This window comes from Syngnathus leptorhynchus, chromosome 19 (genome assembly GCF_054491065.1).
Source record: "Syngnathus leptorhynchus isolate UIUO chromosome 19, UIUO_Slep, whole genome shotgun sequence".
Taxonomy (NCBI): domain Eukaryota; kingdom Metazoa; phylum Chordata; class Actinopteri; order Syngnathiformes; family Syngnathidae; genus Syngnathus; species Syngnathus leptorhynchus.
The window spans coordinates 6,102,436-6,127,648 of record NC_141213.1 but is presented as its reverse complement, the minus strand read 5'-3'; the positions used below and the strand labels follow the sequence as shown (position 1 = coordinate 6,127,648).

The following is a 25,213-nucleotide window of genomic DNA, read 5'->3' as shown; positions in this document are numbered from 1 at the left end:
AAAAAAATAAAACATAAAAATGAAACAGAGCATGAAATAAAAGGATGAGAAAACTGAAGAGTGTGTGTGTATATGTGTGTGTGGAGGGGGATTCTAACTGGCTACCGTCGCTTAGAGAAGGGGGGGGGGGTGTCACTGTGTGGCTGCAAGCGGAGGTATTTGAGGGAGAGGAAAGGAGGGAGGGAGTTAAAGCAAGATAAGTTCAGCACCACGGACAGCGCACAGGAGCGCTGGCTGGCTGGCTGGGAGGGTGGGTGACACGCTTGCTTTCCGCGAAACCTTGGGGCTTGTGGCGTCCGTCTCACTCCTCCATCCCTGTAAGCTTTGATTGGAAAGTGGGTGGAGAGAGAGATAGAGAGAAAGAAAACAGAGGGAGGCAGAGTCAGTGCAGCGCACCATCACTCCTCTCCTCCTTCAGTCTTCAACTGCTGAGCCAGCCAGCCGGACGGCCGGACGGAGGGACGGACGGTGTGGCTCTGCTGCTTTTCCTTTTTCGCTCCTGTCAGCTGCTTCCACGCCAACCGTGAAGATGCACCGTCCTGTAGGAGGACTGACATTGTTTGTGGCGGCTTTGTGGATTTTCTGCAACGTCAACTCTGTGCGGGGAGCTTTGCCAACAGCCCGTAAGTTGATGTTTTATTTGTGCGTGCGTGTTTGATTTTGGAGGTGGCGCACAACACAGCCCGCCCGGTAGGCACTGGATGAAGGTGGCAAGGGGCCGTGTGATGCTTGGTGGGGAGGGACCTGCACTAACACGTGTTAACTCCTCTCTGTGGAGTAAGGGCAGCTGTCTAATCCATTGGGACTTCTTTTTTTTCCTTTTATGTGCTGGATCAGATTTTTTTTTTTTTATGGATCACATTCATCCGCACACACAAAAAAAACTATTTGTCATTGACCATGTGTGAATGTACTTTTACTGTCATATCACTTATGCAATTTGTTCTCAATTTGGCAACACTTTTCTAATGATTATTCATGATCATAAAGAATAATCATTTACAAAGTTGTAGCTGTTATTTTGAGTATTCACTCTTCCGTCGCAACTGCAAGATAAATTGACGTCGTATGATGCCGTTATGTTGTATTTTGAAAGTGGCGCTCTGAATCAAACTTTTGGGGTCAATTCTTTGTCATTGGTAATGAACGAGGAAGTCATCTGAGGGCTTGAGAGTGACCGATGTGTTCACTGTACACGAGGGCTCCCCGGATGTCGAATGAGTGTCTCCTGAGATGCGCTTCATTAATCTTACCATCTGACACACTTTGTCAGAAAAAGCTTCTTGGCGAGATCCGTCCGTGTTTGTGCATGAGAACAGATGCAAAGCGGCTGAGGATGACAATTTTTGAAACTCCTGACTTCAGTGATGGATGGATGGGCTTCATGTTTTAGGTATTGATTACTTATTGAGATGTATACTGCTCTAATTTGGAATGAAAGGGGTCACAGTTTTGTCAGCTTGATGCTTAAAGAAGTCTTACCAGAAGTCAGAATGTTTGACCTTTCAAAAGGGTTTCAAGTGAAATAGCCCTTGTGTCCATTGGGATGGACTCCATAGCTCACATGGTGACAAATGCACTCCATGTGAGCTACAAAGTGGCAAGTGAAGCCAGAACAATTTCCAAGAGAGTGACACAGATCAGGAAATGTAGATTTATGCATGATCCAACCCCATTTTTTGTGTGTGTGTTTTTGTACTCATTTGCATTCACATTTACATGCCAATGCATGTATGTGTCCCTGCAAATGATTTCTCTCCTACGCATGCTACGCCTGGAGCGCCTGTCAGCTTTAAGATGCATTCCTCTGTCACTTAATTGGCTGCCTCAATTGTATCAATTGCTGTGATCTGTGCTCCAGTAAAAAAAAAGATGAATGCACATGTAAGAACACACACTCAGTCCCATTGGTGGGTGGAAAACTTTGAAGAGTCTCATAACACCATGTCGTATTATGTTGTCGTTCTTTTGCACATATAATTTTATCACCTAGTGAGGTCTCGATGTAGATCACGATTCAATCGGAATAATTGTAATTCGTATACGTGATAAAATGCTGTAATTGATCAATCTTAATATGCACGTTATGGTTGCTGCTTTTGGTTTGTCGTATCAGAGGTTGCTACACTGAGTCACATGGTTTGTCGGACACAGTTTTTACATGAAAACCTAAAATCCAAAAAGCCCTGCATGCTGTTTTCAGCTGGACTAAATAATATTAGAAGCACTGAAATACATTTAACAATCTAAATTTTACGACTTGTTCCAAATTTATTCCCACCAGTCTACTCTGTTTACTCTGTCTACTTTTTATGCAAACATATCGTAAAAAATGAAATAAATAAAACATGAAAATATATAGTTTGTGGTCCAAATCTTCATTTCATCAGCCAGTTATGCTATCTGAAGGTTTGTCCGTTGGAGCTCGTTAAATACCAAAGTGTTTAGCGTTTATTTATGAAATTATGAGTCTTTTGCACATCTAGTTGGAACGTACCCTTTGACCAAGGAACATTTCATCGTCCTTAAATATACTCTATGCACGCACAACTGATTTAATGAGCAATGCATAACTGCAGGATGAGGATAAATGTTCCCACGGCTCAAGAGTTTCCAAATCCCCGCTCCCTCAGCTTTGTGACGGAACGACGAACCTCCTCGCCTCACTAGCCAGTCGCGGAACAAAGAGAAGGAGAATGAAAGAGCGTAAGCAGAGGTGAGGTGGCCATTGGGAATTTTAGGAGATTCCCAAACGGCGGCTCAATTTCACACCCTTGACGAGGCATGATTAGCCCAGATCTGGTCCTTGATGACATCAGTGCTTTTTTTTTTTTTCATCCTCTTGGCTCATCAGACCAAGTTCAACTAGTAGCACACACAAAGACAGACTCAAATATGTCACTGATCAAATACTTTTGGATTTAACTGTGCTTTTATTTCTATATGCGGGACAATACTCGAGAGTGCAAACCATTGCAGTTGTTTTAAATCCTTAGCATTTAAAAAACAAAATCCTCCGCTTCTATTTTTTTTCTAATCCCTCTGCAAAGAAAATTTTTGTCAAGTTGCCATCAATGCGCGAAGTAAAGCAAGTCGGTGTGCTAGCAGCACAGTGGGTGGCTAAATGGGATGCCCCTAGCGTCTGTCTGATATAGAATCAGATTAGCCTTTTCTCATCCCATTAAGCACGCCAGGCCATTTGACAAAGACATCAGTCTGCTCGTACCTCCAGGGTAACGCTTCTTCTGTAATATTCATTTTATACGCTGTCAAACTAAATGAGATTATTTAGTGGCATCCTGTTGCCCGTTTTAGTTTTTGGTTTTTTTTACAGGGCACTTGTCGGGCTTTGCTTTATCATTGGTAAAACCCGATATCAGTGTGGGATCATTTTCTAAAACATAACTTTTATGTTTTCTCTGTGTGTGTGTGCGCACAATCTAATGGGACCTATTAGGAGGCAAAGTATTAGGGCTGGTAGCACACTTGTTGGTCTCAGATTAGATCAGAGCAAAAATGGCATTTAGCTGCTATTACCTTCTGTGTGTAATTGTGTCAGCACCTGCCTGAGGTTGCAAGCGTGTCTCTATAATCAGATTGATAAAGTGAATTTCTTAATTGTGCGACCTTATGTACTTTTTGGTGACATTTTTGACTCATGCGCTACTGTGCCATCATTTCATTTTTGACTCATGCTCATCATCTGTGTCCATCTGATGATTCTCTTGCTGCTCTTTATCAACTGGTCACCAAAGTCTAATAATCCCTACTTTGCTACCTTGATCAGTGTCATCATGGAACCTTGATGACCTGGCTCATCCTCAGTCAATGGGCCCCATCGTTCCCCTGTGCCTTGATGAGACAGTCCCTGCTAAGCTCTTTTCAGCGCAGTGATGGGAAACGTCCGCTTGCACTTACAGCATTTTAGAATGTGTGTGTGTGTGTGTGTGTGTGTGTGTGTGTGTGTGTGTGTGTGTGTGTGTGTGTGTGTGTGTGGACATGGATTACAGCCAAACCTACACAATAACGCTGCATTCTCCCCTTTCACTCTCTAACAGCTTTTAAATTTAGCAAGCTTCCTGTATCATCATATGAATATTTTACCCCACAAAAAAAAACAACTTACTAGTGCTTCAGGGACAAAAATACTTGACTTATATGTTTCTTCTTTTCTAAAAGCACACCATTGTCTGCTCAAAGAAACACAATTGCTTTATTTAGCCACAGACTATGATTAATAGATATGAATTTGACTTTGAAGGAATATAAGGATAATTTGTTTGAAGATGGTGCCTCCTTTGGGGAGGGGGTGTAGGCAAAAATGATTATTATTCAATCATTGATTGTCATCTAAAATTAGATCAAACATAAGAATGCCATTTGCATCTTAATTTCTCTTAAAAAGCAGGTGCTCATGTTATCCCCGAAAAACTCAAAATAACTTCTTATCCTACCTGCCAACCAAAAGTCTCAAGCAAGAGCTAAAAAACAATATTGCTGTTACAAAAAAAAAAAAATCTGCTGAGTTGACCATGGGCACTACAGTCAAGTATTGTTGGCTCTATAATACCACTTAAAGTGACACAGCACAGCGAGGCTATACTTTTTATTTATTTATTTATCTTTTGCACTAAAATGACTCTTCTGAGTGAATGCTGCAGTGAGGCTATCCATGTTTGATAGTGGGAACAAACCCACGTCGATTTAAATGCAGACTGACAAGTCATGCTGCTTTTTCATTTATATTTTATTTTTAAACTGGGATGAAATTATTAACCTGTTTCATCTATGACAGTGGACCCAAGGCGTTAATTGAATTAATTTTTTGTGCACAAAGGTTTGTTGAAATTATGAAAAATTTTGAAAAATGACCAATATTAATGTTATTTTTTTTTATCATTCATCCTCCTCACCACAACTAAAGCAGTATAAAATCAAAAAAGAGCCCGCTTCACAGCAGGGAGGTTTAGTAACACGATTGCTCGGTATCACTTCTACATACACTTGAACTGCTTCCAATGCTTGCTGAGCGTTTAATAGACTTGTCTCATGTCCAGCGATGAAACAGGATTCGCTCATATAACGATAAGAACATGATCCCTCGCCACTCCTTCCCCTACTCAAACACTGCCAATTTCATCCAGGAAGAGATGAAATCCTGAAAACTACAGCGGGCGGCGAGTATTTCTACAGGGATGCCATTGGTCGTCAATAAACACCAAGTGGATCAAAATCAATTCTGTGTGGCTTTTTTTTTTTTTTTGCTCGACAAAGTAGTGCAATCGATGAATTATTGTTAATCATAATTGCTATCGATAACAAATAAACAGCATGTTTCAATTAGAATGGCATTTAGACTGACCTGCTAGATGACTCATGACAAGGCTCAAATTGAAATCAAAAAAAGAAAATCATTCAAGATGCTTAGCTAATAATGTTGTACCACAAATAGATTTGACCTTTAGGGCTTTATTTAGCAGAACTAAAAAAACAAATCTACAATTTAACCTAATCCAAAGGGGTTAACATGCGCTTAAGCCTTAAATTATTCATACCCAATTATGAATCGATTTAAATAAAACAAATGAAATGATGAACATGATACATTAATATTTCTAACACAACTCAGAGTCTTTTGCCAATTTCCTCTGCTATTTCCTGCCAGACTTGAACTTAAGTACTACCCAAGGTATGAAGAATTTGGACCTTTGCTGCATGTGAAAGCTGCTTTTTCACACTCACTGGTTAGCTATACGTCATCATTTATTTAAGTCTAGCGATGACATATTATATGCACGGAAAATACAATGTTGAACTTTAAATGGTCATATTTGTTGCTTATATAAAAATCTGTATATATTGATTGTCATTTGAAGTGGCACAGAAGCAGCACGTATTGAATTATGTATTGTACCGTTGCTAAGAAGTTGGTTGTCAACGTCTGGTTGTCTGTCTCTTTGAATTTAACCCATATTCTGCAACATTAACCCTTTTGAGCTGCACATGCTAGCGCGTCGAATCGGCTTATAGCGAGTTAAAAGCCACGGCACATCTGTTCAACTCAAGCGCACTCACTTTAATTCCCCTCCCGCTGAACTGACCTTATGTGTTACAGCTGAAAACTTTGAGAAACTCTCACCCATAATTTTGCATTGTAGGTGTTTTTACAGTTAGTTTCCATGGCAAGTGCAAGAAGCAGCAGTTCTTTACAAAGTTTGCAAATACAGTTTGTGTGTATTTGGGTGGTCGACAGTGTTCCAAATCCCACTTTTATGAAATTGACAGTTCTTCTTGTGGTGAAGTCTTTGCTGGTGCTGACAAGAAAAATGTCCGTGTATATGATGCAATAGTGTTGGGGTGTAAATATGAGAACTTCTTGAATGTACTTCAGAGTTGTACCCGAAGAGAAGTGTTGACTTTATTTTCTTTGGAGAAAACCGATGCAAACATATAGTATGTTCTCCTTAAACATGTACTGAAAATTTTATCAGGCTACGAAATGGTGTCTGAAATAGACAATAATCAGACAACCTTGGATTGAGAACAAGCAGCGCTTTTGTGTGAGTGTTCATACGGAAAGTAGAAAGAGCTGCTTGTGTCTATCTCATGCAGTAGATAAACCTACCTTGACTTTAACACATCTTTGAGTCTGTATGTGTGGGTGCCACAGGGAATATAAAAATGATGAGATACTTGAGCTTGAATGTGGCACTCAGTCTGTCTCTGTATATCACAAAGACTGTGTGCCTGACATACGTGGTTCAAAATTGCTTTTGCTCCATACACACGGGCAAAAGCCTTGACATGGATTTGGTGAGGTCCATAAAGCTCTGTTTCAAGGTACCGTGGCCCAGTCAGACACAGGTCAGTGCTTTCTTTTATTCCCTCTCTCCACGTGCTACCTCTCAACAGTGGAGTGGACTCTATATTGTTTTAATTCACTGCTTTCTCCCTCACGTAGTCTCTATTTGTTTTTAGCACGTGTATGAAATTCAGGCTGCTTTGCCCCCTGCTCCATTTTTCTCTTTAACATCACCAAAGGATTTATTTATTCAGGTTAGCGCTCAATTTGCCCTTGTTCATTTTTCCACGTTCTCATTGTTTAATTTTTCCTATTTATTTTTTATTTTTTTGCTTCAGCAGGTCCTGGTCATTGTATTGTTTTCAATTTAAAATGGGAATTTGCATGGAGCTGATTAATGTACCTATTGTAAAGATTTTGTCAACAGGTTACAATTTCCATTTACAGACCTATTTCATTCCTTCTATATTTTTAAAGGATAGTTCACAAAAACTATATATTTCCAGATAATGTCGTGCTATTCTACCGTATTCTTCCTCGCAATGGCTTTAACTCTTATCACTTCCTCTCCCCTGTGACTGGTCTATCTTTAACTTCCCTCTCCAGTCTACAATAATCCTGGTTAATCCTGACCTTTTGCGGAAAGAGGTCAAATAATTAATTAGTACACGCTCTGTGACTTGATTAACAATAAGATCAATTTCCAGGCCGTGGAGGAAGGAGCCTTGTAGAAAATATTGGCAGTGCAGGTGATTAATTTGAAATTGAATTAATTCCTAATTAAAGTGATGGTTAATCTGTGTTGGGCAGTAGAATGTGTGCTATACTTGACATTTCCAAACAACGAGTCCAACGAGTTTGCTTCAATATCCTTGCTTGATAAATTCCCATTCTGTCAGTTGGCATCAAAGATGAAACGATGACAACTAACACGCAGAAGATTACAGCATGGCTGATCACAGATCCGTTTCAGACCTTTAATCTGTCTGGTACAAGCACACACACAGACACACACAAATATATTCACATGTGCAAAAGGGAAACCAAATCAGATTTATAGATCTATTGAGTCAGTCAGCACCCTTGGAAGCACCAGCTTCTCAGCTGCATGGCTGAAAGAAAGGAGCCTCTGTCTATTGTAGGGGTGGGACTCACAAAGATATGTTGCCAATGATACTGACATGCTCAGCAACTGGACCATAATTGATATACATATATACATATATATATATATTGTAAGACAATCAACACATAGGTACAAGTTTAGGAACATAACTGTGTGCCATCTAAACTAAAGCTACCCACCAGAGAAATCAATTTAGTACCTAAACTACAATAATATAAGAAAAAAAGCTATTTATTTGGTTATTTTGTTTGAGTAATACACATTTCTTTGCTCAAATTACCTTCAATAAAATTACTGATAAATATTTAACTTCAAGACATAACCGCGGTGTGCGTCAATAAATTAGTCTTAAGCACCTTGAATTTTGACATGTAAGTGTTCAGTGAGTACTTGATAACTAGCATGAATTTGAAATGGCCAAGGGGATACACACACCTGCCCCCTCCTCTGCCTTTTTCTCTGGTTGCGTGCTTTCCATAATTCATAAATGCTTGGGGTGGGAGTAGTGTAGTGTGTAAGGACTTGGGCTTTGGAGTCCAAGGGCAAAGGTTCAAGTCCTGCTGTGGACGAACATGTAAATACATGGCAAGTTGTGGAATGCTAATCGGCTTGCTGGCTATAGTTTAAGTGCCCTTGAGCAAGGCATCACCAACCAAAGCAATCTTTGCACTCTAAATCTCCTTTTGTAATCCTGCATGGTGTATAACATGATATTGGTATATATATTATTTTAAAGATTCTGTAGCAGAAAATGTACCTGTTGTATCTGTGAACGGCATTGCACTAGTATAAAAAAAAAAAAAAAAGAACCCTTCTTTATAGTCGCAGCCTAAAAACATTTTCTCTGACACTACGCATTTCATTATCATACACTCTCTCTGATGGTCTTGAAATGTCATCATACCATGTAAAGATTGAAAACACACTTTGCCAGATGTGGCAAAGCTGTCAAAGGAAATAAAAGAGACAAAGTTCCAAGTTGTTCAAAGCAAGGTGCAATGTTTTTAGGTCTCTTCATTCCCGCATCTGTAAATAAGGAGATGAGGTGACTCCTAAAATATATATTATCTCAGAGGCATAATGACATGTCAGTGTATGCATCACCTAGCAACTCTGTCCACGTGTGTATTTATAGTCCCTGCATGTCAGAGATATCAGTGAAATATCTAAACAATATTTCTGTCTCTTTTCTCATACATCTTCCATTGGTGTTTCTAGTATGAGCAACCAATCCCTTTTGATCTCTACTCTTGATGCAAAAAAAAACCCAACAACACTAAAAAAGCTTCTTAAAGACCTACTGGCCTTGTATTTGCAGTTTAATCAGCAGAGTGTTACCTAGCTAATGGACAGCTAGAACAAGATGCTCCCCGAATGGGATCCAAAGCCATTAGCACCTTGCACACTCCGAGAGGAGTTAATGGGTGATCCTGTTAAGCTACTATGATCCAGAGTTGGGGATGTTATTTACCACTAGAGTGCATATTGTGCAACTGGCTTGGCTTGACATGACACCACCAACATCTGGAGCATTGCTGGCAACACTATTTTTCAAAGGCAACCTTTGGATATGATGCTTTGGTCATCCATGATGAGGCTTGTTCAGAATGGAACTTGCTATGTAAAATGGTTTTGGCCACCATGCTGCAGCTCAATTTCATTTAATTCTTTGGCAGGAGGTGCCCTATTAACTTTCCAGTGACTCGAGAGCGTGTGGGAGAGATGACCAGAAAATAAGCACACCTGTTTCCCTTTCACGCCTGAGACTTTGTCATTTTTACCTAGCGTTCTATTCACTATTGCTTTATCAGTTTAAAATGTTGTTATTCTGAAGCCACAGTAAATCGATGTCATTTAATAAACTGTACACTACTTTTCAATTGAAAAAAAGTGGCATTTCTTTAGTGTGGTCCCATAAATAGAAGTTAAAATATTAATATAAACGTGAGTGGTGCACCCACCTCCGTGAGATATTGTCCACCAGGTAGATTCTGACTTTTTTTTATAAGGCTGTAAATAAACAAAAGTACTGCAGGCATTCCTTTTATGTCAGATGTTAAATGTCATGATGGAGTCCACATTAGCTACACAAAATCTCAGAGGCAATCTATAGATATAGTTGGCTAGGCATTAATAAGAATCTCTATCATACTCCCGGTCACCTTGTAATAATTTTATTACCTGTCACTGCCGTGCTTATAATTTTATAGCTTTAATAATTAGTCCTCCCTGCAGTCATATTCAACACAATACACCCTGGTTTAATTTTCTTTTTTCAAGCTGAATCATGAACACTATCTAATATGGACCTCTGCCGCAGTTACTTTATGATACAATATATTATATCAGCCGTGCGACTAATATTTTAGTATCTGACTAAAATTTCGACTAGAAGCGACAACTTTCGCCCTGTGGCTAAAATATATATTTTTTCCTGATCTTCCCAGGTTGATAAACTTTTTGAACTGAACTTTTTAAATCAAATCTGCACATATTGAAATTTTCTGCTTGATATTCAGAAGCAAGCAAGCTGAAAACGCCAAGTAGAGCCGACGATGCAGCTTGCATGTTGAAAGCCATTTACGAGGCATATTCATTCATTGATTAACAATCCATTCATTTTCTATCCGGCCTATCCTCGTTTAGGTAAAATGCTGTAGACTGACCTGAGCCGACTTGAGCTCGCTCGATGTTTAAATTGTAGCCTGAAACTCCAATGGGAGCAATGAAGCACATGAATAAGGAGGAGTTTGCTAGTTTTGAAGATAATTATCCTTAGGCTAAAGAGTAGAGAAAGTAAATTATTTAGTGAGCAACATGGTGGATGCGAGTTGCACACAAGCGTAAAGGCCAAGTAGCAGCCTCTAACTTTAATGCATGGTAACAAGTTTTTTTTTCTCATTTTCAAGTTCTATCGACATTTTCGTATTTAGTGCGCTTGGTAGAGGTTTTCCAATATTTCTATGAATTTTCTTTTGATTGCATTTTGTGCTTGCTTAGGATTGCCGCCTTTCCCTTCAGTTCCTCTTTGTATAAATTTCGGGTGTGTAATTACATTTATTGTTGTACGGCTTTTGATTTTATAGTTGGGTGTTTCTCAAATGGTTGTTGCAAATCTTTTTCACTTCAAAGTGTGTCTGTGGCTCTAAACTTACAAAGGCTTGTCTAAACTCAGGTTTTATCGTTGTGTAGAAGTGTCTAAACAAGTTTTTTTTCCCTCTGTCGGTTTTGCTTTACCATCGAGGCCTTCTCGCCTGCGAGCAGTTACTTTGGATGTGCTTCCGCGAGCACAAGTTGTTCTGTTACTCGGTGTATCTATCAATCGTGGCTTTCATCCGCTTCCCAAATCCTCGGTTTGAACTCCTGTGATGCGTTACCATGGCGCTCAGACTGACAGGCCAAGGTTGATGGGCAGAGAGATTGTTGCCTGTGTGTATAAGTGTGTGTTGGCGAGATGATTGGGTGGAAGCAGAGAAGGGTGAATGCTGATTTGATGCTCGGAATAACATTAAGGCAAGCGTTGCTTTTCTGTGTCTGTCAACTTTGTAGCCTTTGGTGTTCGATCACTAAGTGACAGCCTCATCCGTCTCGTCACTTATAGCCAGCCTCTGCTGTCCTTGTCTCATCCTGGCTCGTTTATCTCCTTCCTACCTTTCATCACCTTAACGTCGACGCATTTCATTGCAATAACTATAAGTAATTGCAACAGTTGGGGCTTTGAATGTTGGGAAAAACTTTTTCATGCTCACAGATGCAGTCTACCCGTGTATCTCGATGACTTGGTTAACTTGTCTCTACTCCCTATTTGTGTGAAGTTCTCCAGCACAATTCTTCCCAATTTAATTGTGTGGGCATTTGTCTTAGTTTGGAAATTCTGCCTGGTCCACATGGGAAAATGCTTGTCAACACCCTCTAGCCTATGAGACTGTCTATGGGTCCCTAAGTAAATGATTTTCTCTTGCTTGTGACAAATTGAAAACAAATGTAGTCATTTTGTTGGTGTGCCTCCTCATGAGTGCAGTTATTTGGAGAACCGTCTGTTGTTAGTCTGTTTTGTTTCGGCGTTTCAACTTTGCTGGAGATTTGACTTCAAACCTAAATGGAAAAGAAAAGCTTGCTGAATTTATTTCAATCACAGAGCCCATTCCTATACCATTTTGACATGTTCAAAATACATTTGAATCTCAAATTGAAAATGCCCAGCGGTTGGCATGTGTGTGGTTCTCCTTTAAGCGCCAGACCAAAAATTGCGATATGCACCACGGTGTATACAGATGGTTCCTGATTAAGAAAAGATAAAGCATTTTTATGTGTCAGGAAACTTGGAGTGAAACCAGACTGATGTTGACAGCTTAAAGCAGCCTTGATGGTGAAGCCGGAAACACTAATTGAGGCTCGCTGTCATTCACAAGACGCTCTGTCCTGAAAAGTGTCTTAAAGAATCAACCCTACTGAATCGTTAGAAGTGCGACTGTTGTTTGGCTTGACGCGATGCATTTTGAAGTCGCTTCATGCTTCTCTGCTTTGCACTTGGCTGCAAAAGATGTCTGAAAGGATGAGCGTTCAACACCCCAGAGAAAAATTGTGTCACGATCCTCTCGTATCTAATGGAAAAGAGTTTTTGGGGTCCAGTTCTGAAACTCCGTAGCCACTCCGAGCAAATTGACTCCTCTCGTTAATAGCTTTCTCGTGCTGTCGGTAGAAACAAAGGTCACACCCCAAGCAGCTCCTGCCATACTTGCCTTTTCAATCCCTACCTTTCTTACATTTCATTTCATATAGGATGCCATTTTTATTCAGTGACAGCTATGAGTTCTCTATTACTGGTTGTCAACTCCTATTGTGGAGCAGATATGACTTAGTGAACAGGCGGATTAAGCCCATCATCTGCATGCAGCCTGGGTTTAAGTTGCCACGCACTTAGCCAGCTGTCAAGCCCTCCCCCACACATCATGCGGCGCCACAAAAATCAAACTAGATAGGACGAGGTCAAGCTGTGTTAAACTCGCCATTCATGAGCTGTCATTTAGACCCGAGCATTAGCATTATGCACAATGTATCCAAAGGCCATTTGGGGCTCTGGCTTCATGTCGCAAAAAAAGCATCTCAGAGTCCCGATTCCAATTAGAGACAATCATGTTAATAAAAGGCATTACAATATATATATATATATATATATATATATATATATATATATATATATATATATATATATATATATATATATATATATATATAAAGCGCTGTTGATGTTGATTGTTTGGCACCCAGTGTGTGTGTGGCAATGGCACAGATGTCAGCATATCTTTTGGATGTGGTCACCATGTTTGTCAGTGCAGTGAAAATGCTCCCCATGTTTCATATCAAAGACGAGGCTGGCACACATGCTGTTTCCTGTCACAGAGCAGTGCGGCATGGGAGATGTGCCAAAAACAAGAAGAAGAAAGAATTAAAAATCAACACACATGTACTGGCAGAGGGTTCAATTCAATGACTCATTTGTTCCCCCATATAAAGTACCACACACACCACTGCACGCTAAAGTGTAAAGGTTGTCAATTGGATCCAAAATCCTATTTGACTAAGCCAAACACATCCCCGGTCATCACAAACAAATCCGAACCGGCTCAACAAACTAATTGACAACTCTAAATCTGTCGATCAAATGAGACACTTTGTCATAAGTATATGTGGAATAAGTATTGATTAATCATATTAAAGTAACTGATGAAAAATGGCAGAACTCTACTAGAGCCATTTATTTATAAAATGACCAATGACTTCATTTAATTGTTCATTTTCCCGATATTCAATACTGTGAAGGAAATATCGCCCGTGTTTAGCTGATGCTTTTATTAGTCCCACGAGGGAAACAAAGGATCCTCATTGCACTCCATTGGAGAAAAAAGTACTCTTTCAACGGTCTACCATTCACACACTCCATTCTTCCAGCCACCCACAGACCCTCTCTAATCCCCTGGCGGACACGCGCTCCCTGGGACGGGATTAGATGCCTCTCTCCTCTACAGTCGGCGAAGATCAAGGCTGTCGCTGAGGACACGCAAGAAAGAGAAGGACAATGAGCAAGAACTAAAAGCGGCAGTGAATAGGGCACGAAGGGCAAGAGAGAGGCAGAGGTGCATTGGTAGAAATCACTTGAGCGCAATGTGTCAAAAGGAGGAGGAAAACATCACCTGCAGCCCTCGGGAGGGGGGGAGAAAGTGAAAAAGCCTGATGTAATGCGGTGATGAGACACATGAGTGAAAAGGTTGGGAAGATGTTCCTGATATATACTGCTTCCGCACACACTATGCTCTTGAAGATTGAATACCTTACATTGACTGATATCCGATGAGTGCTTCTAAGAAACTTGAGGTCAAGCATCTTTTCCCAATTCACCAAAATCTCACCACTGGGGGTAATTCATACAAATTGGGCGCTCTGCGATTGATTCGGTGTTGTCCAGAAACATAATAAGTCATCAATCAAACCTAGCGACGTATTTATAAACTCTGTCATGGATAGCAAAGCTTGTCAAACATATTCATTCCATCATACTGGCAGGGGCGTTTCTAGCAGCAGTCATTAGAAGCTGAAACAATCTAGAAATGAATGCGGATTGAATTCTTTTTTGTGAGTAAACAATACACTCAAACTCTATCTGACCTTCTTATCATCCATTGCAGGGCACTGAAATTGTTAATGATGGATTTGGACAGAGGTTCAAGACGGCTAATGGGGATGTACCATTAGTGGGTATTAAATAATGCAATTACAAAGCCTTACAAAGGTGCTTTGCTGTCAAGACTCAGAAGGCAAATGCATTTCAAGAGTTCATGGAGTTGTATACACAGAGACAAACCAAAGAGTCCCAATACAAACGCTTAGCCTTGAAAACAAAATCATCTAAAATATAAAAACACCCAGTTATTAAATGCAATTTTGCACACGTTTGAATTGAAAGCACAATATTAAAATCTTGCAATTTGCAGCTCAATCGAAATAACAAAACTTCAAGTTCAAACCATGTCATGGAATGAAAGAGTCTGGCAGCTCAGTACAATCGTAGCATCACAAATATTTAGATTTTAATTAAATATGCAAATGGGTTTTAGCAGGCAGACTAACTCTTAATATTATGCCACAAAAACCTGTTATATGCATCTTACTTTTGTTCAAACATGAACTATTTAAGTCACATCTTTTCAATACCAAATCAAAGTTGTGACTCCAGTTACATTTACTTTACCCCATCCTCCAAGTTTGTATCTATCTCTGTTCTTCTTCTGACACTAACTTCTCCTTCACGCAATAATACCTGCCCCCCCGTACTTAATAGGAATCCATCTTCAAAAAGCTGACTCAGCAGTATTTAGGGCGTCTACTGCTCACGCTTGCGCTCTCGGATGGACAACAGGAAGTGAATGCTACGGGTCAATAAGTGAGCTCCCCGTTATCACGTTTCACATGCGCCTGAGAACGACCACAAATGATTCCAAATCCACTTCTGTCCCACAGTGTTGCATGAAAATGAGAATACACTTCCAAGTGCCCTGTTGAGAACACAGGTGGCAATGGTGCCGTCCAACTGTGCGCTGTAGTGGGCGACCTCATGTTCCTCTTTACAAGGCGGAATACTGATCCAGACAATTTAGGTGGTGACACATGCTTATGTAATGTGCTGCAGATGTGTCGAAAGAATGGTGCTTTAAGTTCTCTTATACGTAAATAAATGTACTTTTTGATGCGCAACGACACACCTGCCACCTGTCTTGGGCATGAAAAAAAAAAACACACCAGCAATATGATCGACTTCTATGTTTTACAAGCTTGTTTGACTTCTGCTACGGTGCCATTTCAACCCTGAGAGGATCCCTTTTATATTATAGATGGTGGATTTTGTATTCAGAGACATACAGACAGGAGACAACTTCACTGGAAGAGAAATGATGGACGAGTGATTCCACCGACCATTGGGATGGAAAGAATGAATATCTTTCATTTATTTATTATGTGGAGTTGAGAGCTTTTCGAATATAGACTCAGTTGCTGGAGAATAAAACTACGTCACATGCATTATCTCAGTATGTTGCCGATTGTTCTGGTGAATTGATTTGCATGGAAACCTGCACTGGATAAGGAAGCAACCAAAACAACAACATGAATGACAAGTTGATGAATGGTTAGACTTTGATCATTCCATTTTCATATTTTTTGGGGGATTTGTAATGATGTGGTTTTGTGTCATTGTTGTGTTGCGGTGTGCTTTACAATAACATATAAACTAGACTAACAGACTTCCTTTTAGCCAAAATGCAATGATCGGACTTTGATGATTTACTTTTCATATTTTTTTTGTATTTGTTCAGTCTCAGTCTGATTTTGTTACCAATTATCAGGTGCATGGGAGGCGGCAGCTCCGTCAACCCAGTGAGGCCCATCAGGGCCCTAAACACGATAGATAAGACTTGACAACAAAAATGTTTTTTACGCCGAGTGCATGGGCGCCAGTCGACCAAAATAGGGCTCTTTGTTTTTCACCATCCCACAAAGAGCTTAAGTGAACATATCCATTTGTGGAATGCCATTAGTGTACTTTATATAAGTAATATAGTTTCCATTTAAGTCGGCTGTCTCTTTGTGTCCCATAGTTTGCTCATGGTCCGCATGATCATGATGACTTGACTCATTCACAGTTCAGAGGTCAACTGTACTGACTTGGCTCTTTTAAAGAGAGCAAAAAGGCGTGTAAGCTTCAAGAGGCAAAAGAAGCAGAAGAAAAAGAAGGTTGGCAAATGAACAAATGTAAAGGAGTCAATTGTGGGAAAGAAAATAGGCAGCCGCAGGGGCTCCGGGATTTGAGAATATTTCTCCATGAGAGGGCCCGAGAGCACATTTTAGTGAGAAGAGTAAAAATTGGACAAGGTGAATGGAGTTTACCCTAAGCTTCTCTTGAAAATAAACTAGCAAATATAAATATTTAAAGAACCTAAATACAGTATCTTTTCTATAATGAGATAAAAGAACATTTGCAATAACACAAACTGTCACAGTAAAAATAATTGTTTGTCACGTGGTGTTCGAGCAGAATCTGACTTTTGTATAAAGTGTGACATTAAATGCAATTCTCACAGTTTTCACCTTAGTGTTCAGCTTACCAAAAACTTTCCTGCCTGCTTATCTATGATTATGTCGTCCTCAGTAGATGACTCCATCATTCCTAGAGGGCACCGCTGATAGCGGAGGCTTGAAACTAGCAAGAAACAAGCCTTAAAAAAATAGATTGTAAAAAAATAACATTTCACACAAGGACCTAAAAACTTTTACCTTGTAAGCACTCCAGCACAGGCCCACTGATTTTATCGTTTTAATTTAGGATGCTTCACACTTAATAGAGCAATATATAATGTGATTATTTTTCTTTTCCCCTGTTTTCTATTCCTCCTTCGTTTTTCCCAAGTGCTTGAAAAAAAAAATAAACACAAAAGAAAAGACTGCAAATTTCAAGAGTTCAGTAGAAGCTACAAACACATATGCACATTTCTCTGGGTGAACGCAAACACTTCCATAGTGTGAAAACCGGAGTAACAACCAAAATAAAAATTCTATTCAAATGGATGAAGATAGTCCATATGTGGGTGAAAATTACATTAATGTTGCGGATGCGATTAGAGGCATTGGATAAACAGGAAATGAGAAAAAAATTCAATTAAAAAAACAACAAAAAAAACTGGTGGACAACATTTTCTACCACACGGTTCCTTTTATGACTTTTACTGGTTCTTTTAATGTAAAACACATGCAACCACATTACCATCTGCATTGTGTTCTTTGAAAGACTGTCTTCACTTTATCCCCTCTATGATAAAAAGGCTTTATTTCACTTTATCTTTCTTGGACTCAACAAGCACAAAATGTAAATCACTGCATGTGTGTTATCATTCAATCAATGTCAGCCTCCACTGAGTTAACTGCAGAAAAGCAAATGTTTGATACCAAGTGTTGACATTGCCTGCCAACTGTGTTCTTTTATGGTGTCGCTTGCTGGATGAAAGTTTGATTTGATCCTTGCTGACCCCCGAGTGGCGGTTGCTTATAGCAATGAATGTTTCCTTTGCTTATGTGCAGTTTGAATATGAATTCTAATTTGTCACCTGTGGCCCTTGGATGACCCCGGAAGTATATAGGTGACAGCAGAGGTTCATTTCCTCTTTTCTTCTCATGTGGTATTTTGCATTCTGCTGGGTTCTTCTCAAGACTGAAGGAAATGGAATTGTCTATCAAGATCGGCTCACTTTGTTTCAGTATAATTGTTAGAGCATATATGTATTATTTTTTTTTTTTTCTCTATGAAGCCTGCTCAGCTGCTTCTTGGTATGGTGAGCGTATCAGATGTCTTGGCAGGGAAATTTGCATTGATGACAAGGGCAAAAGGGAGAATATAGCCCTTAGTGAAGAGGGAGGCATCGATCACATTGGCAAATAAGGTAAAAAAAAAATCTTATCTTTTAAACACATTCTTTATGCAGCTTTTGAAATGAATTAAATTTGTAGTCTTTAGTCTGGGCTCAAATACTGAATTTAATTGCATGACAAGTACTTGAGTACTCTAGTCACGATACATACTTCTGATTTTTTTTTTCTAGTTCTCTACTTCCGAATATTTAATGATTCAAGCATGAATAAGGGGAAGTGCAGTCAAACTGTCTTCAGTAGTCCAATTTAAGTTTCTATGGTTGACAGAGTGCCTAGTCGAAGAAAGAAAGCCCAAGTTAAGTTCTGAGCACAGAGAGGAGAAAGTTGAGTCTTTGAAAAAGAGCAGTTTAAAAAAAAAAAAAAAAACAACGTGAGAAGCCACACTGAAGAGCGAACAGGTTTCTGATTGCAAGGGTGTGAAGAAGTTCTGTCGAGGGACTGTGTTGGAAGATGCCCAGATATAAATAGTTGAAATACAGGAGAGCTGTTTTGATGAAAAATGAGTTTAAGCTCTCTGACTCAGGTTTGCATGAGCTAAAATGAATGCAAAGATGATTGCATACGCAAACAAATGTGGGAACGAATCCAACCCATATTCTGTTTGCTAAATGTGCGCTATTGCATCATAGTTCATTTTGCACAATCTGGGAGAAGTATTTGCAAATACTATAGATGGGTATTTTGCATATTTACTAAATACAGCATGTGTGAAAGCAACATCCCTATTTATACAGCCACACTTTCACGACAGCTGCAGCATTACCGAAAGGGAGCACAATCAGAAAAAAAAAAATTCCAATTAAATCCCCTTCTCTTTATTTTCTACCACTGACTCCTCAGAGCCTCATGTTGATGACGCTTCTCGCTCCCCATTCTGGGCTAATCCAGCCATCCATTCATCCATCCAGCCATACCATCACGGACAGTCCAACAGCACTGACATTTCCAATCAACAACAAAGGCTTGTTGCACAAAATGCTGCCCATTTAGGCACAAAAAACAAGTACCCCGTGGCCCGTAAAGCGCCAACGCTCCAATAGCGCTGACATTCCACTTAATGGAAACGATAAAACTGCAAGCATGCTACAGACATCAAGCAACAATATTGTCCTTCAATGCCACAGCCAAATACAGTAAAAATGTCAACAATGGGTCATACAATAAACATTAAGTAAGAAAATATAGATGCACTATACCATGGGTAGGCAACTTTGGTCCTGGAGGTCCTGGTTGATTTCAGTGTCTACCTGTTGCAACATACCTGATTCAACTGGTCAGCTAATTAGCAAGGTCTGCAGAAACTGGTTAACAATCCAGGTCATTTGAATTAGGTGCGTTGACCGGAGTTGCCTACCCATGTAAGTAACCCTAACCCTTTCAACACTGAGCCCCTTAAAAAATTAACCACTTCCTGCGACCCCAAGAAGAAATTAATCTCGTACACCTTGATGATAAAACCTAACCTATTAGGCAGATGTAATGTGCTTTAATTTATTTTTTATTTTTTTGTCAATCGCTAGTTTAATAGACAGTCCACCTTTTGAAATATTACCATTTTTACAAAGGTCTCTTTGCTGTTTAAGTTATCCTTTCAGAGGTGATGGTCCTTTTTAACATACTGTGTGATAATGTGTGGTGCCTTATTCAATTATGAAAGCTGGCAAGTTCACAGAGGTTAACCTATGGTTTCAAATAAAATCTAAATTCTACCATGATTTTCTTATCCGGCCTGTTGTTCTTAAAAGGCAGGGGTAATTCATGATAATCCATTGTGGCACCATCGGAGGATGTTCATCCTTTGCCTTTGAACCATAAAGTTGCTTTTAAATATATTCTGTAAAATTCTTCCTCTCCTTTCTATTTGTCTTTCTTTTTCACTTTGAATCTCAGGGATTTGGCAGCTTTTTCTCAAGCAAGGCAAAAGGTGAACGGCAGCTTTTATCACTTGACCAAAGGCTATTAGTAGTTAGCAGTTTTTTTCTCTTGAGGCTGCTACTTTGCCCTTTTTATTCTCAAGGGTAGGGATAAGTAAGGTTAAAGTAAAGCACATTTCACCTTTATATTATTCTCTTCAACCATAACAAATCAAAAAGTCTTTGCTTTTGCCCTAACCACGCTTCTAGTATTGGATTAAAACCAACAAACTTTGCTGTCCTTCCTGATGAGAAAATGTCTTCAAAATGAAGTTAGAATCTTAGCACCTTTAGTTAGGGTGTCTTCAGTGGATTTTTTTTTTTTTCACAGACAGATGGCCAACAGAAGTTGTGCCACTTGGAGGAAAATGCTTGCATCAACTTTCAACACTTCATTTACTTTTATTGGTGTAGAACAGCTGGAGGGTATTAACCTGTTGATCCCTTGTTTGTCACCGTGTAGCCTAAATGGCTGTCCCCTCTTTTTTTGGTGGCCTGAGCATATATTGTACCTTTGGCACTTTAGCAATGCACCATGTAATTGAGTTGACTTTGACTCTTAAACTGAGAAGTGTGTCATAAAATGTGACATTAAGAGCCCAGAAGTAAATAGAAGTTGATGCTCTATTTCATATAGCCATCAACATCCATGCTTGAGAGTTTTTATCTTTCGGTTTTTCATGCCAACCAAGCAATTTCAAACCCTCATATGTTATTTTAGTGCCTGCCAGCAGAAAAGGGTGCTTTTAATTTTATTGATCTATTTATTTAAGTATTCATTTTCTGGTTCCGGCAGCTACCTTCTTTTTTTTTTTTTATATATATTTTTTTTTTTTGAAGTTGGAATGCACTTAGGTACTTTATATTTTATAGAAATAACTATTTAAGCATTTGAATAACATGGAATTCTACCATTGTGAAAGTAAACAAGACTTTTGATCTCACCTCAGATGAAAAATGAACACAAAGTAATAGTCAATCTGGCTAATGGTACACTTAACATAGCACAATGGAAGACACAACCTAAGGGGAAACGTGGTTTTGCGACAAAATATTTTTTTTCCCCTCAAATTCTTTGGCAATGCAGTTGGACTGCTTAAACTCTTGGAAGAAAATAAGTCCGAAACACCGAGGGACTTTGCCGGTTGGTCTTAGAGTCCACAAAGATCAATGAGGTCAAAAGATCGCTGTGCTCGGATGCTTTGATGTCAGCAGAGATAAAACCCCGTATACCACCAAACATGAGCAGTGTGCTTTGAGACGAGTACTTTCGGGATTGGGAAAGAATTGCTGCATGTCGGCCACGTGTTGGTGAGATAAAGTGGTAAATGAGCAAAATCATCTTCAAAAGTTTGCAACCATGACAGAATGCATATTCAGGAAAAAGAATCAAGGAAAAGAAATTCTGAAGTGTTTTTTCCTGCAAGCAAACTAAAAAAAATAAATAAAAATTAACCACCAGTGGATTGAATTTAATTTGAAGTTTAGAGGTTAAATTGAAAATTGACATATACATTATAGCTAGTCTCTCCCGTAAACTACTCAAGTGGCAACGGCGTACTTTATTTTAATGATGGGCATTGCTGTGGCAGTGATTTTGATCTCGAATGAGACAACATTGATTGCATGAATCGATATTTTAGAAGAAAAAAAAAATCTTTCAAGAGCAGGAGGCACAATAATATGGAAGTAGAAATTGTGATTGGGTGGATAGACAGCTTGCTTACATCATCATGCACACCTTGTATCCTCTCATTCAATCTTGCTCTGCACTAACATCGCATTGGCATACAAACATGAATTTCATCAATGAGAAATAATAAAAGTCCCTTTCTTAAATGTCACACATTGCATATCGGATATATATTGAGTTCCACATTTTCATTTAAAATGAAAAAAAAAAATAGTCGGAATAGTCTTTGAAGCAACACAGCTATTTCCATTATTGACATCATGAATGTAAAAGAAAGAGCAAGTTTTAAGAATGGGAACACATCGAAATCCCTCTGCTGGGACTGATTGTCTCGCTACACAGTGCCCCAGAATTTATATTGGACTTAATAACATGTTTACCTCTGCTGTAAGCAGCCGCTAATCTGCTCAGCAACATCTCCTAGGATCTCTTGCATCTATCGCATCCTCCTCGTTGACTCATTTCAGCTCCATGCTTACAAATGCTACAATATTGATGAGAAGTTTTTGGACTTGACTCCTCTGTGGCTCATGTGCTGAAATGTACACCACTTTCACTCCAAGATGCTTTGACCTTGTTCTAGTATGAACGTTAGGAGAAAGACAGCCACTGTCATGTACAATTCATATGTGATTGGAAAAGGAATCGGGGGAATACAGTGTGCCGGAACCTATCGCTTCCATCTGGCCTCAGGCAAGGCACACTGGAGTACACGCAAACATGCATGTATGATGCAACTATATGTAATTATCGTATAACATATAGTCTCTGTGCTCTGTCTATAATGTATCCAGATACGAGACAGACATTCAATGATGAAGAGATGGTTTTCAAAAAAGTACTGTTCAGCACCACACATGACTGTTTTACATTGTTGCATGAATAGTTCTGCTTGTTGGTGAAAACATTTCCAGACCCATCTAAAGGAGTCAGGATTTTTATTTTTTTAAATTAAACTCTGTGATGTGATTTAGGTTTCTGTTTGAGTATCACGGATTACGCGACAGATTTATGCACCTTGCTTTGTTTCATAAGACTCTTCTGACTCTAGGTTAAATTGGCTCGATATAATATGTGAATGGAATTTTAGGGAGATGGTGATGTGAAAATAAAGGTATCTTTTTAAAGGGAAATACATTTCAACTTTCACCTAGTTGAATTATATCTATATGTGTCAGGATTTCCTTTATTACACTGAGTTAGCTAACCTAGAACATCATATACTATATAAATCAAGTGGAAGGATCTTAGCGAGCAAACACAATTTGAAGTTTTAATAACTAAAAGAGTACAAAGACGTGACCATAAAATGAAAGAAAAGGAGCACCATTTTTCTCTAAAGACATTTTATTTATGCCTTCTTTTTCTCTGCTGTTGTAAGGTGTTCTTATCATCTGGTCATTTCAACAAAAGGTGTGAATTTGCGCAGATATGGTGCACCAAACCGAACAAAGGATCTCTTCACACTTACACAGATACCCTGTTACTTCTTACCCATGTGACTTGCTGTAGCTCTGAAAAATTGGAGAGCAACGGAAGATGTCGTACTGTTTGTTAATTTTTCACACATCATCTTTATGCTACAGGAGCTGTTCGACTTTCTTGTACTGTCGAATGTTCTCTTGTTTGTAAAGCTTCGTGGCCTCTGTCCACATTGCCCTAAATGCCCTACCCGCTTATCTAGAATACATCCGTCCAAAGTATAGGGAGGAATAAAAAGCAATCAAACCAAATATATTTTTCCATTTCATCATCGTTCTTTTATTCATCTTCTTTTGAAATCCTATCAGGGCTTTGTGTTATAATCTCATATTATTCCATCAAAGAAACAACCTGAAACCAACAATTTGTGAAATTGCAGCAGACTGCTTAAAAAAAGGCAAACGATAAAAAAAATCGACCCCCTCCAAGTGTTAAATGATTCGCATTTTTCTTTTCAGACTCCCTTGGTTTGTGCAAATGTTATCCAATGATCAGCAGCTGTTTGAAAAGCTGTAGAGTATCTTTGTACCTATAGCTACTTAACAGGCAAATGTGATGGTCACGTGTGTGTGAAATACATGTCTGCATTACGTCACTCTCACGCTGTGTATGTACGCCACATCTTATTAAAGGTGAGGTTGTTTAATTGCTTGGTAATTGATGCAAGCAGCTCAGCGGGATACAAGGTTTAATTCCTCTGAGCTAACGAACGATAAATCACACCGCGCACAAACTCAAAGTGAGGGAAACATAAATCAAGGACTAAAGGGTCTGTCAATTCTCTCTTTGATGATAACATCACACCCACCTCTGTCTCTTCTAACAATCTCCTTTAAACCCAACTTTACACTTTGTATTCTTTTGTAGTTCAACGGCACCTCTGCTGGCAAAGAGAAGTAATGCATTGCTATTTTATAAAGCATAATGGTGACACATGAAGTTGATGCACAATTTGTCTTCGCTGGCCACATAAAATGATGTGACGGGCCGTGTCTGGTCCCCGGGCCTTGGGTTTGACACATATGTCTTAGAATAACTGCATCTTCTGTTGGAAGATCAGTTTTCTCATCTCACTGTGGATGAATAAAACTTCCAAGGAGACCCCTCCCCTCCACCACTACCAACCTTGCACCGTGCACCTCCATTCTGACACCTCACCTTGCACACCTGCATGTGTCTCATTTAGATCTTTGTGCTGTGCAACACCAAATATAATTAAGAGTGTAAATTAAATTTCGCCCTCGTGGTATTATTATCAGTAGAATCAATTAAACATGAACATTTTAATTTAAAAACAAATGCTGGTAGCAAATGCAGTGGCGGTACATGGTTTCCAAATGAGTGACACAACAATTCTCTGCACTAACGTTAGTCTTGTAACAGCAGCAATTTGACAATTACTTTTTTTCTGTGTCGTATTCTTTTAATTTCTTTTCATAATTCAGTTATCTTTTTCCTAAAAGAAAACACACACACTTGTTTTGATTTTAGAAAATGTTAGTTTTCATTATTGCGTCCACTTAACTATAATAACCTTCATGCCCACACAGTAAAATGTTCACCAGCAATGACTGGATTGTCATTTGCATCCTTTCTAATACTTCCTTTAAATATCCATTTAATAAGCAGTCAGAGAGGAAAAGTTCTAGGAGGACAAAAATGTGAAAAGTAGCAACAGCAAATTAAAGTTCAACCCAGTGGCGTATTAGATCAAGGGTAGC

General features: G+C 39.2%; 1 protein-coding gene across 2 annotated transcripts in view; it reads left to right on the top strand.

Annotated features, from left to right (window-relative positions):
- The first annotated feature begins 529 nt into the window (after positions 1 to 529).
- cntnap2a (contactin associated protein 2a) overlaps positions 530 to 25,213 on the top strand; it is a 134,776-nt gene continuing 110,092 nt past the window's right edge. For both annotated transcript variants that reach the window (XM_085939472.1, XM_085939471.1), the window contains exon 1: positions 530 to 623. In XM_085939472.1, the coding sequence (XP_085795598.1) occupies positions 530 to 623 (94 nt within the window). The remainder of the gene's footprint in view (positions 624 to 25,213) is intronic.